General features: G+C 38.2%; 1 protein-coding gene across 4 annotated transcripts in view; it reads left to right on the forward strand.

Moving 5' to 3' along the window:
* Positions 1-12,876, forward strand: part of THSD7A (thrombospondin type 1 domain containing 7A) — a 437,038-nt gene that overhangs the window by 86,078 nt on the left and 338,084 nt on the right. For all 4 annotated transcript variants that reach the window (XM_038392700.2, XM_038392699.2, XM_043509245.1 and 1 more), the window contains one exon: positions 1,752-2,266. In XM_038392700.2, coding sequence (XP_038248628.1) covers positions 2,107-2,266 — 160 coding nt within the window. In that variant the 5' untranslated portion in view covers positions 1,752-2,106. The remainder of the gene's footprint in view (positions 1-1,751; positions 2,267-12,876) is intronic.

Consider the following 12,876-nt stretch of genomic DNA (forward strand, 5'->3'; position numbering starts at 1 on the left):
AGCATAAGCTTTCGTGAGCTACAGCTCACTTCACACAGCACAGAGTGAGGAAGAGAAATGAGTGTGATACATGCATTTTTTACTGTACCTTAGCTGTAATGCAAGTCCTGCATCAGGATGCTATACATTTATTAGGATCATGGATTTCTATGTATCCCTTATCAACCTATAATCTCCTGATTGTTGCCTGTTTTTCAAGAGCTGAAGAACAGTAATCCACACTTGCTTATCTCCCTTAATCACAGCCTCGCAGTGCTAGGACTCCCTTAGCCTTTAATTCCCTTTTACAGGCATAACAGAGTGGAAAGTAAACAAAGACAAATTTGCAACCTTCAATATTGCTAATTTGCTCTGATGTCAGAATATTTAAACAGGCAAGGATTTCGGAATTATTTGATCAAGGCTGCTTTTAATCTAATGCATGTGAAAAGGCTGAGTCTGGGAAGGTTCTGCAAAATGACAGGCATCCCACGAGAGACTTTCTGAAGGTTTCCTCTTTGAGCAGCAGTAGCTTCATCATTTAAAACTGTGTGGTTACTGTGGTGTTAGAATGCATTCATATAGTGTTGGTTTTTTTGGACCATTCTGGTGTGTGACGATCACTCTTCCTCTGAGAACATTTCTCTTTTTGCCTTTCAGTTTGTTGAAAACTAGGCCAACAGGCTTGTTGTTGTTTCAGTTCATTAGGGGATGAATTTTGTTTAAAAAGATCCCCACTGAAAAAGAAATAAAAGCTTTGTCACTTTCCACACTTCCCTATATCCCTTGCAGTCTGGTGTTGCCTTTAAATTTTAGATCAAAAGTCTTCAGTATAATTTAATTTCCTGTTTACAAACTCAGAGGTAACTGGGTCTTCAAAATACTTTGAATTACTTACAGTTTACATTTTGTGCATGCACATGTGTATGCATATCTATGTATATGCATGTTGACTAGATGGAAAAGGCGTGTGTGCGCGCACATGTGCCTGTGTAAATATATATTTATATCATGTGCATGTGTAAGATGTTTCTCCCACTCTCCCCGTATATATATATTAACAAAAAGAAAAACAGATGGCCAGCTATAATTAAAATAAAATTCTACAATTTAGTTTTTTCAGAAGATAGATTTTATAAGAACTTCATTGCTAATTGTTTTTAGATGTGCATATACGTGGTTTATTAAATTGTCAATAATTTTTAATTATCAGCTACTGTGATTTCTTATCTGTGTCTCTCACGCACACTAAACTCAGATACAACAAGGATAGGGCTGTTATAACCACCTATGTATACTCTTTTTACATTCCTTCAACAGGCTTCTTTATGTTATTACCTGAAACAGGTTCTTTTGAATAATATGCAGTAAAAAGGTTTTCATTGCTTCCTGAAGTCTTTTTGTGGGGTTTCAGTTTAGTGCATGTATAATCATTTATAAATATTTTGATTGTTTGGAAAATGATAAACACATCATATATATTGTTACCAAAATAAAATATGGCTCAAGTTCTATATTCTGAACTGCATCTATATCAGTGCAATTAAATAAAAAAATCCAGCATAGATTTTAATTAAAGCTTAAAAAATCATTGATTTTTAAGAGCTGTTACTTGTTTCTTAAGCGTGCCTGATGGTTTTTTATAAGTACGTGTCCTTGTGATATTCTAGACAGAGGTGTGCAGAAGGCAGCATTTTGCAGTGGCTATATGCAGTGCTATTACAGCATTGGGTTGTTTGTGTTTCACCTCATCTCTCTCTCATTCTCTCCAGCTGGTGTAAATGACTGCTGCTGCCTCCCAAGATAACCTGCTCAGTCAGCTGGAGCCCCCTGTGGACAGCTGTCTCTCTCAGCTGATGGAAAACTGCTACTAACCACTGAATGGAAGAGAGTGGAGCAACAACCACACTAGTAGCTGCAGCAGTAGCAGTAATAGCAGCAGCATCTGAGGTCTCTATTGTTCCTTGGTGTTAAACAGTTTTCCCTTTTCAGCTGACATGCACAATAGCTGGGAAGAGGTTTCCATTCTGCCCTCTCTATGAAGAAATTCTGAAGGGGAGAAAATTACTCAAACAAGGGTTACCCTTTGTGCTGCAGATTTTGACACTAAAGCAGCCTTCTGAAGGCATGGGGCTGAGAAAGGGAGGCACAGCTTTATTCGGTGGTCCAAGGGCTTCTGGTGTTTCAATCCGTAGTATTGGAGTTCTTGTGGTTCTTCTGTCTGGAATCTGGGAAGCTAAAGCACAAAGTGAATTTGAAACTTCATCTGTATATTTGTGGAAGACTGGTAAGTAAGGAAGCATGTCACATTAATATATTTTTATCACTTTTATTTCCAGTTGTGAATGTTACTATCTTATCCCAATATGTTTCTAATGGTAGAAAATCAATTTGTACCATTTATTGATGGACAGATTTGTGGGAAAACAAACTAGGTCATCTTTCTGGGTTCTGTTAAAAGGAATGTGACAATTTTATTTATTTTTTTTTAAAAAGTGGATCTTTGTACTGGTGGCTTTTTTTAAAAGCTCTGTATTGTATGTCAATAGAGTAGAACGGTACAGAACTGCACTTTCATAATGGAAGGTAAAAATTGTTACAGGAAGATTCAGCAGTGATAACAGGGTGCTAAAAATATTGATGTTTCACAAAGAAAGATGTAGTTCAGCATGTGTATTCACGTATGCTTTACACTGACATGTAATGCATTCAATGTGGTAATTGATGAGGAGTTGGGTTTGTTACATTTAGGTTTATATAGGACATGAAAGCTAATGATGGATTAGGTGAAATAATCCAAGTGATGCCAGATCTCATAACCAAAGAGCCAAAGGCAAATAGGCTATGTGGATTCAGAATCACACCAGACCGATTATTTCCTCTACTGGTACTAATGAGTTACGTGTCTCTTTTAAAGATTGAATAGTCATAACTATGCTCATTCTCAACATTTCATTAAAAATGAATTTTTTTTGTTAATGCGCTGTATAAATCCACAACACTAACAATGAGTAGTTATCACTAACTAGTGATATATTAGCACATCTTAGCACTTGAATATAACCTACTTCCTAATTTAGTAAACATAAAACTTAAAATATTTATAGCCTTGCAGTGATCAGGAGATGGGTCTTTTTTGTATAGTGTTGGGAACAAACCATCCATAAAGTACCATGATTCTTTCAGAAATGCTTTCTCATTAATAGGAAAATACTGTGGCTAGAGAAATTGAATATTAATCATTTGCCTGAAAAACAAGTTCGATGAGACTGGGTCTTTTTCCTGGATGAAGAGCGCCCCTGGCCTTCTGCCACAGAGACGGATCAATTTACAGTCACACTGATAGCCTGAATTTTTTAAGAGGCTGCATCTATCCAGCAGCTCAAGGAAGAGATTAAAGGGAAATTCATTTAAACTGGAAGATGAGCTCTCCAATAATACTAAAAGAGAGAAGTTTGAAGGGGGGGGAAATCCTTTGATACTGAAAGATAGGTTATAACTGTTGTTATGCATCATGATGCATTATTTTTTTAATTGACCCATTGACAAATTCAGAAGATTGTCTATCTAATTAAAATCAGAGGTTTTGGTCTTCTAGATTTTTTTAAGTGCACAGAACACCTATCCAAAAGCATAAAATAAATGCTTTTGTTTTTGTTTTGTGTTGTGGTTTTGCAAAACCACACTGGTAATTTCAGCTTTAAAAAGCTGATCACATTTGATTAAACTAATTGAAAGCAATCTGTAGAATATATTGTCTAGCATTTTATTATCCCTCCCCTTAGTATGCCAGTCCTTTAATTTAATAGCTAGTATTTAAAGCAGTTTTAAAAAAGCAGATAGACTGAAGATAGCAACAACTGTATTTAACAAATTGTTGATATGATTTTTTTATCACAAAGGACAATTAATTACAATTAGATAAGGAATAACCCCATTTATTTTTGCATACAGTACATGTGCTTTACTATTGTTTTGCTCAGGCAACAGAGAGGAAATAGTATTTTCTGACACAATTCTTTAAAAGCACATTCAAAAGCAGCATTAAAGCCATAAGAACTTTTTGTTCCAAGCAAGTATGTGACAAATTGCTATCATAGTATCTCATGAAAAGTTTAAGTCTTGCACTTACGTTTTGCCCCACTATAGTCTTGCCTTCAAATAACTTTACTTTGCACACATTCATGAACAGAATGAAAAGTAATAGCTTTATTTTTAATAATGTAACACTGATAATCTAACACTAAAATAAAATGGGAAAATCGCAATCTTGCTAATTCTAAGCAATATGCAGCAGGATTCAGAGGACAAGGCTGTAGTACTGAAAGTCAGGAGACCTGGATTTTATTTCCAGGTGGCTTCCTGTCTGATATTGCTCTCTTGACTCTTTGTACTAGTTTCAACGAGTGTGGGGGGAAAAAAAAGGGGGATAGTGGTACTCTGTAAAGTGCTTTGAGATCTGTAGATGAAAGGCACTGCATATTTTTCTTCTTACCCAGGGGAACAGGTGGTTGATAGCTTGGTGAATCTTAGGGGTCTCCATGCAGAAACAGCGTCAAATCTTTCAAGTTGTGATGAACTGTCTGTTTCCTTTCAGTCTGATTTGAACCTGTCTAGCTGCTTTCATAAGTGTAACTATATCTCTGGAGATGTGAATAGCCAGATTTCTCTGGCTGAATTTTAGGCCAGCTTTATTCTATAAAGCACTGAAGTCTCTCAGGGAAACTTTCTTGTGACATGTAAGAGGACCTTAGCTCCATGTGACTGGTATAGTCAGGTGAGGAGGAATTGGGTTCACTGTTGGTTGAGATTGTCCACATTCCCTGTTGGGGGAGTTGTGCCATTATCCACTATCTACCTCACTGTGTTCAGAAAGCACCATGGCCATTGGTATCAAAGTCTGCCAGCATCTGGAGATCAACAAAATATTTCCTGGTGCTGGCAGACTTGCCAGTTATTGCCCCATTTTCAATCTTTTTCCTTTTGTGGAGGAGATTATTGAAAAACAATAAGATAGCAACGCACATATGGAACATACTAGAATCCTCACATCCTGCATGCTTTTCAGTTGGGTTTTTTGACTTGAGCTTGGACAGACTGCCCATCTTTTCCTAGTAATACAAAGATCAGATACCTGTGCTGATTCTGCTATATCTATGAGCAGGTTTTGATACCAATGGTCATGATGCTTTCTGAACACAATGAGGTAGATGGTAATTCCTCTGGAGTGGTTCTATTATTTCTTCTTGGAGAGGTCCCAGATGGCGGGAAACAGCAGCTGCCCTTCTGTCCTGAGGGATCTCTAGTATGAGGTGCTATAAATTTTTTTTGTTTTGATACCCCTCCTATTAAAATTTTATGTATTACCATTTGAAGAGATAATAAAATTAATATGGGCAGTGGTGATTTCAGAGAACTTGCTTTCATCAAACCCAGATGGTCTGTGTCATAGCTTTCCCAGTGTCTGACTCAGATTGGAATGTGGATGAAAGCAAGCTGCCTGGATCTTAATTGGATAAGACAATGATGAAACTAGTGCATAGGAAGCCAGACCTCCTGGGGTCTCTTCCAACCCTAATCTTCTATGATTCTGTGATCTGGAGTGTATTGTTGTTGGTGGGGATTTTGACATCCATTATTGGGAGCGGTTTGTCCACTCTGCATCCAACAAGTTTGCTATTTTGGGGAGCTTTGCACTCCTGAAGATTCATTTGGCATCAGCGTTAAAGATGCTTTTTATCACTTATTTATTTGGACAGTTGAGACTTTGTCTCTCTCTGATCCAACCTTTTGTGGCTTCTAGATTGATTTATTGGTATGTGCCCTACATAGGGAGGCACTTGAAGACCACTCAAAAGGTACAGTTCTTGCAGAATGTGGCAGTCTGCTGGTTAGCTAGTATTAGCTGAGACAACATATTGCATTAGTTTTTCAGTAGCTGCATTAGTTTTCTATTCTTTTTCAATTGTAGTTCAAGGTATTCATGGCCTATACACCCCAAGTGGGACCTGGTTATTTGAGAGAATGGCTCTTCCTCTGTGCACCATCACAACAAATGAGGCCTGTTGGGTGCTCAAGTTAAGAGTTCTTTGATTTAATTGTCTGTGGGTTGCTGTCAGTGCTCTCAGATGTCAATTTCAACTTTCTGCTTGTGAAACATTGTCTGAATTTTACCTTCAGGGCATGGTGAAAATTTTCATTTTCTGTTTCAAGCTGTCACCGGATACAGAGTAGATGGGTTGGTGGATGTTTGTTTTTGGGTTTGCCATCTTTTATATAAATACTATTTTTAAAAGGGTTCTGTAATAGAACCTGTGTATTTAATGCAGTTATTAAAGATTTGGAGAAAAAAGGGGATAGCAAAGTCTGCTGATGAGTAAAGATGGACTCGAATTTTCATGTTCAGATTCAGCTCTAACCTTGGTCAAATTTGTGGGATATTCAGATCTGGAGTTTTTGGTTTGTCCTATTCTGAGATGGGGACCAGATGATGAATGTAGAATGAAATCCAAATTGGCACAAAATTCAAGGATATTCAGCTACCTAAGATATTAAGTTGCTTCATTTGGTAACAGTTATGCAAGATTATTGGGAAATCCAGATAGACATAAACACACTGGATAACATAGTGAAAGATGAAAATCACAGGTAGTAACGTATATTGGAAAAACATAGTCAACCTGACTCAGGCATGGTGATGAGCTTTGAATGACTGGAGAATAGGATCCATAGAGAACTTAGCCCTTTGAAGTAGCTGTGAAAATGACTGTTCACTGAAAGATATAGCTGAAATTGAAAGGTCCAGAGAAAAGATAACACAGATGTTTAGTGCCCTGGTGGAACATTATATGAGATAAAGGAGTGTAAAAACTAGGATTATAAAGGAAAGTAGAAGAAGTTCTCATTGAGGTACTCAACATTAAGAAGGGTATAGTGAAAGTTGATTAACTTTCTCCATTTTCTCTGAATATTTCCATGACCAATTGTTTTCATATTTGTAGCTAGGCAGACTAAGGATAATCAAATTCAATGCTTCAGAATGTAAATTTAGTTGTCTAGAGGATGAGGAAAATTTTTTTTGTGTCCATTGAACAATTGGTTAGATGCATTATAGAAGATATTCATTTTCCTCTGAAACATCTGCTAATAGCTGCTGCCACATATTGGATTTTATAGGTACCAGTGGACTCATCCATTATGGCAAATCCAATGGTTTTGTTCAGAGGTCAAAATTCATTGCCGTGATACCCAGCCTTGTCTGTGAAGATATTCTTGAGAAGTCCTCTTAAGTGTTAGCATGCATTTTATACTCCTATTCTAGCTGCAACAATATTAACCCCATTCTTTTTCACAGATACATAACTAGCCATTGTATTAAAGCCATTAGTCAATAAAAGCTGCTTCCAAAAATGCTTGTGGAGTGTTAAACTCTAGTAATTGCTCTCGTCCTTGGACAGGCTTGTTGGGGTGGGTTGTGAGGTTTTTTTTTTTTTTTTTTTTGGTTTTGTTTGTTTGGGGTTTTTTTGCATTTGAAGTATATTCTCCTTTACTGTGTTCAGAAGCCAGCGTTACAGTGCTGAACAATATATTCTGTTTGCTCTCCTCTAAAGTGCTTCAGGTACTGTTGTAGTTTTTCATCCTGGAGGTGGTTGCCATGTCAATATAGCGTCCAGTCTTCTGTCCCTCACAAGCTATAGTACATCAGATCATAGAACTCTTTCAGATCATAGACGTTAACTGGAGTCATAACTGACCTTGTTAGTGACAGAATGGGAAGTTTGCTGTTGGGAAAACATAAAGTGCTTCAGGATGTGGTGTTGTACCCATTACTATGTCTTTTCTGAACTGATGCCCTAACAAAATACTAACAAACTGGAGGTTCTGGAGAAGTTGCAAAATTGAGACCCTGATGTTTTGTGTTTCAAAATCCGAGGGCGATTTTTAAAAGATCAGGGATATTAATCCTTGTGCCTTGGGCAAATTTAATTTAATAAATTAGGTGGTGTTTGGCGTATATAACTAGATTCTTTTTTACAGTATTGCTGGTACATATAAATATCCACTTCATTCCACTGCAGAGAAGGTTATATTTTGCAGGGTTGAAAGTAATCCTTCAGTACTGGGCTAAATTCTGCCCTCAGCAAAGCCTAATATGGGTTTCACAGAGGACTGCATTTATCTGATAGTCTTTAGGCAGTTTGGAATGCTTCTAAATTAATGTTTCTCTGTTTAAGTTTATATGGTCAGAATAACACATTTTAGTCTAAGACTCCATTGTCTCTGTATTCTGTGTTGTAAACCAAATGTGAAAACTGCTGATTTTCAAGTAAAGATTGCTACATAGTAATCACAAATTCAGTCCCTTTTGTCTGAAACTGTCATCTTATAACAATACATTCATGCACACCATACTCCTATACAATTGAGTGAGTGTAGGCATTTCCTGCCAACATGAGAATTTTCCTTCAGTCTTCTCTACCTTGCGCTTCATTAGTTTTCGTTGGTCAGCTGACACTATGAACTGTGATGAGCCGTCAGTATCAGGCCAGATGCCTGTCTGCGAGTTGCTGGTATAATTACTGAAGAGATTCATGAAGATCAGTGAGGTTTGATCACATTGTAAAATCGCTTCCTCTGACGGTTTGGAGCAGTGAATATGCCCTTGATGTAGGAGAGTCACTGAATTGGACTGGGATTTCTGGAAGAAAATAAGTCATAACTATAGCCAAGGCACTGTCTGTGAGTTTTTTTTATTTGTTTATTTTTTATCTCTGTTAAAAGACTATGGATCAGAATTTCTGTTGTTGCAAACCAGCATAGCTCCACTGAATATAATCAAGCTATGCCAGTTTACATCACTTGAGGTTCTGGCCTTCTATGCAGTAATTTCAGTTGGATTTACTTCTGACACTTCATTTAAAAGATCAATGACTTGCCATACAGACTTTCTAACAGGCATACAGCAGCTAAGAAATTAATGCAGGATTTTTCTGTCAGCATTCTGAAGCTAAAAATACTGCTCTCTAAATTAATAGGTTTCAAATGTATTATAGGTAGGGTTACGTTTTAGTCACAGGTATTTTTAGTAAAAGTCACGGACGGGTCACAGGCAGTAAACAAAAATTCATGACACGTGACCTGTCCGTGACTTGTACTATATACCCCTAACTAAAACTTGGGTGCTCTGGGGCAGGGGTGGGCAGCTTCAGGGCTATAGATTGGCTGCACCTCATATACTACCAATAATTTTTGATTATTTTAAATAGTTTAGTCCCCATAGTTTCAAAAATGCAGTAGAGAAAAATGAGGAAAATATTTATTGGTTTTGTATGCAGGGCCATCCCTAAGGGGGTGTGGAGCTTGGGGACAACCCCTGCTTTCTCCAGCAAAGGCCCCGCCGCCACTCCACCCCTTCCCCCAAGCTTCCATCCTGCCTCTTTCCGACTTCCTCCCCCTCCTGCCGAGCAACGCCAGGAGCCGGCGGGGCAGAGTGGCAGGGTGGCGCTGGGTCGCTCGTTGCTGCTGGCACCAGGCCCCCCCGCTAAAGCCTTAGGCTGCCCTGGACCCTATTTCCCAAAGTGCGGGGCATGAGGCAGTTGCCCTGGTCCATCCTATGGAAGGGACAGCTCTGCTTGTATGTCTGTTTTGCCAACCAACAGTTGTGCGATGTAGGAGGTGGGTACGTATTTGGCAGGACCTTATTGTTAAAGTATCTAGCATCTTTATTTATAACACTCCCTTCCCCTTTTTTGGGGAAAAAAAGATTTTTAAATTAATCTCTCGTTTAACACGCATCAGCAGTATTGTTCTCACCCAATTCTAACTAAATGAAGTATGTCCTCATTTGGGGAAAAGAGGTTATAGTTTACTGTTAAGGATTTGTGAATTCATTTTAAAAAAACTCGTATAACCATTTTAGTTCTGCTGACCCTTGGTTATCTAATTCCAGGATGTCTTTTTCAAATATGAGATCTGACATAACATTCTCTTGAAGTGTAACAATACTGACAATAGAGTGTTGACCTTGGCAGCATCTGCCCTGTTGTAGTCTTTCTTCTTCATTATCTTTCTTTTTTAATGTATAAAGAGGCAAAATGAAATCTGCTGGTATCATGTTTGTCTATAGGCACCTGAGCTGTGATAATCTGTCTATATCTATATTTATATATAGATAGATAGTGAGACTTCTGTATAGATTACAGCTGTGGTATGAGTTAGTTGTTGTTATAAGAGGAAATAATAGAGTAAAAGTATTTTAAAGGAAGCACTTTGCAAAATACCAAAGCAGATATCAACAGGGAAACTTTTGACTTTTTCTTTGTGATTTACAGGTTTTTTTTGTTGCTCATTTGAAGGCAGTATTTTATACACCAAGAGCAAGTTGTAAAAGAGCTGAGGACTAGGATTTTCTGTTCTCAAGAACAGCATTTACCAAGGCTATATTACCCAGTGCTTCCATAGCTCTCATTTTCAGTTCACTTCGGCTACTGACATTCTTTAACTATGCTCTTTCTCCTTGTGAGTTTGTTTGTAAAGCACTCCCTCTTACAATTACTTATTGAGGACATAATGAACAATTGTCAGGAGCCTTAGGACTGTGCCTACTAGAATAGAGCAACAGCTAAATCCGTGCTGTCCGAATGGGGCAGTCTGATCTGGGCAGTCGCAGGAGCCTTCTTTGTTGGCTGCCTGGCTACATCAAGTTCATAGAACATTAGGGTTGGAAGAGACCTCAGGAGGTCATCTAGTCCAATCCCCTGCTCAAAATAGAACCAACCCCAACTAAATCACACCAGCCAGGGCTTTATCAAGCCGGGCCTTAAAAACCTCTAAGAATGGAGATTCCACCACCTCCCTAGGTAACCCATTCTAATGTTTCAACACTCTCTTAGTGAAATAGTTTTTCCTAATATCCAACCTAGACCTCCTCCACTGCCACTTGAGACCATTGCTCCTTGTTCTCTCATCTGCCACCCCTGAGACCAGCCTAGCTCCATCCTCTTTAGAACCCTCTTTCAGGTAGTTGAAGGCTACTATCAAATCCTCCTCACTCTTCTCTTCTGCGGACTAAACAAGCCCAGTTCCCTCAGCCTCTCCTTGTAAGTCATGTGCCCCAGCCCCCTGATTATTTTTGTTGCCCTCCACTGAATTCTCTCAAATTTGTCCACATCCTTTCTGTAGTGGGGGCCCCAAAACTGGACGTAGTATTCCAGATGTGGCCTCACCAGTGCTGAATAGAGGGGAATAATCACTTCCCTCGATCTGCTGGCAGTGCTCCTACCAATGCAGCCCAATATGCCGTTAGCCTTCTTGGCAGCAAGGGCACTCTGCTGACTCATATCCAATTTCTCATCCACTGTAATTCCCAGGTTCTTTTCTGCAGGACTGCTGCTTAGCCAGTCAGTCCCCAGCCTGTAGCAGTGCATGGGATTCTTCCATCCAGGACTCTCCACTTATCCTTGTTGAACCTCATCAGATTTCTTTTGGCCCAATCCTCCAATTTGTCTACGTAACTCTGGACCCTATCCCTACCCTCCAACGTATCTACCTCTCTCACAACTTAGTGTCATCTGCAAACTTGCTGAGGGTACAACCCATCCCATCATCCAGATCATTAATAAAGATGTTGAACAAAACCGGCCCCAGGACCGACCCCAGTCAACATCAAGATCTGTCAACATCAATGGTAGGAAAGAATAGGGCCCTTTACCATAATGTGATTGGAATATGTATAATGTAAAAGAAAGCATAGTCAAATACAGTTTGACTCATTTAAGATATTTCCATAGAGATTCTATAATATAGTAAAGAAATTCCATGCTTGAATAATAGGAGTATAGCAGTAGGAATATACTGTGGACCATCTGACCAGAATGGTGATTTGTGAAATTCTCAGGGAGATTAGAGAGGCTACAAACACAGACAACCCAATAATAATAGGGGATTTCAGGTATTTCAAAATGGCATGTGAAAGCAAACCATTTTGACTTCTTTAAAAAAAAAAAGTCCTAATTTGTATTCAACTAAAACAATTTGAATTTTCCCAAAATTTGTGAATAGTTTCAGTTGCACCAAAACTGTAGTTTGTTGCTTTTCAATTTCATTGAGGTATGCTCTTGACCCTACAACTGAAACACCAAACAAAAAGACACAATTACTGTATCTCCATTTTATTTGAAAACAATATCTCAATGAAAGCGACTTTGTTAGTTACACTAGGGAAGAGTTTGACCTGTTAGATCTAATTTGGGAACATTTTCAGAATTATTAGACAAACTGAAATAAGAAATGAAAATGGCTTTATTTTATTCTATACTAAACTAATGAGCTGATCAATTCGCCTTCCTCTGTAGCATGGGGCACGGGTCACTTGCTGGAGGATTCTCTGCACCTTGAAGTCTTTAAACCATGATTTGAGGACTTCAATAGCTCAGACATAGGTGAGAGGTTTATTGCAAGAGTGGGTGGGTGAGATTCTGTGGCCTGCATTGTGCAGGAGGTCAGACTAGATGATCATAATGGGCCCTTCTGACCTTAATATCTATGAATCTCTGTAAAATGTTTTTTCATGACACAGTTCATTGAGGTTTTATATAAAAACATAAAGCAATTTGCCTTCAGAGTGTAAGAAAGCTTCATGCTTTACCTTGATATAGTGCCTGTATTTCTTCAAGAGTTTCAGTGGTAACAATTATTTTAACACAAAAAACATAGCAGTAAAATAGATCTAAAAGGAATGTCAGTCTTGTATTAGGAGATTATTTTGTCAGAAACAGATCATTAAATATAATAAAATACAGCTACAAGGAGAATGCAGTCATCTTAAATGCATATTTTGTAACAATTTTGCTATTCTGAATTAAAAAATATATAATACTAAGCAACCGGAATTTCACA

The sequence above is a fragment of the Dermochelys coriacea genome, chromosome 2 (genome assembly GCF_009764565.3).
Source record: "Dermochelys coriacea isolate rDerCor1 chromosome 2, rDerCor1.pri.v4, whole genome shotgun sequence".
Classification (NCBI taxonomy): domain Eukaryota; kingdom Metazoa; phylum Chordata; order Testudines; family Dermochelyidae; genus Dermochelys; species Dermochelys coriacea.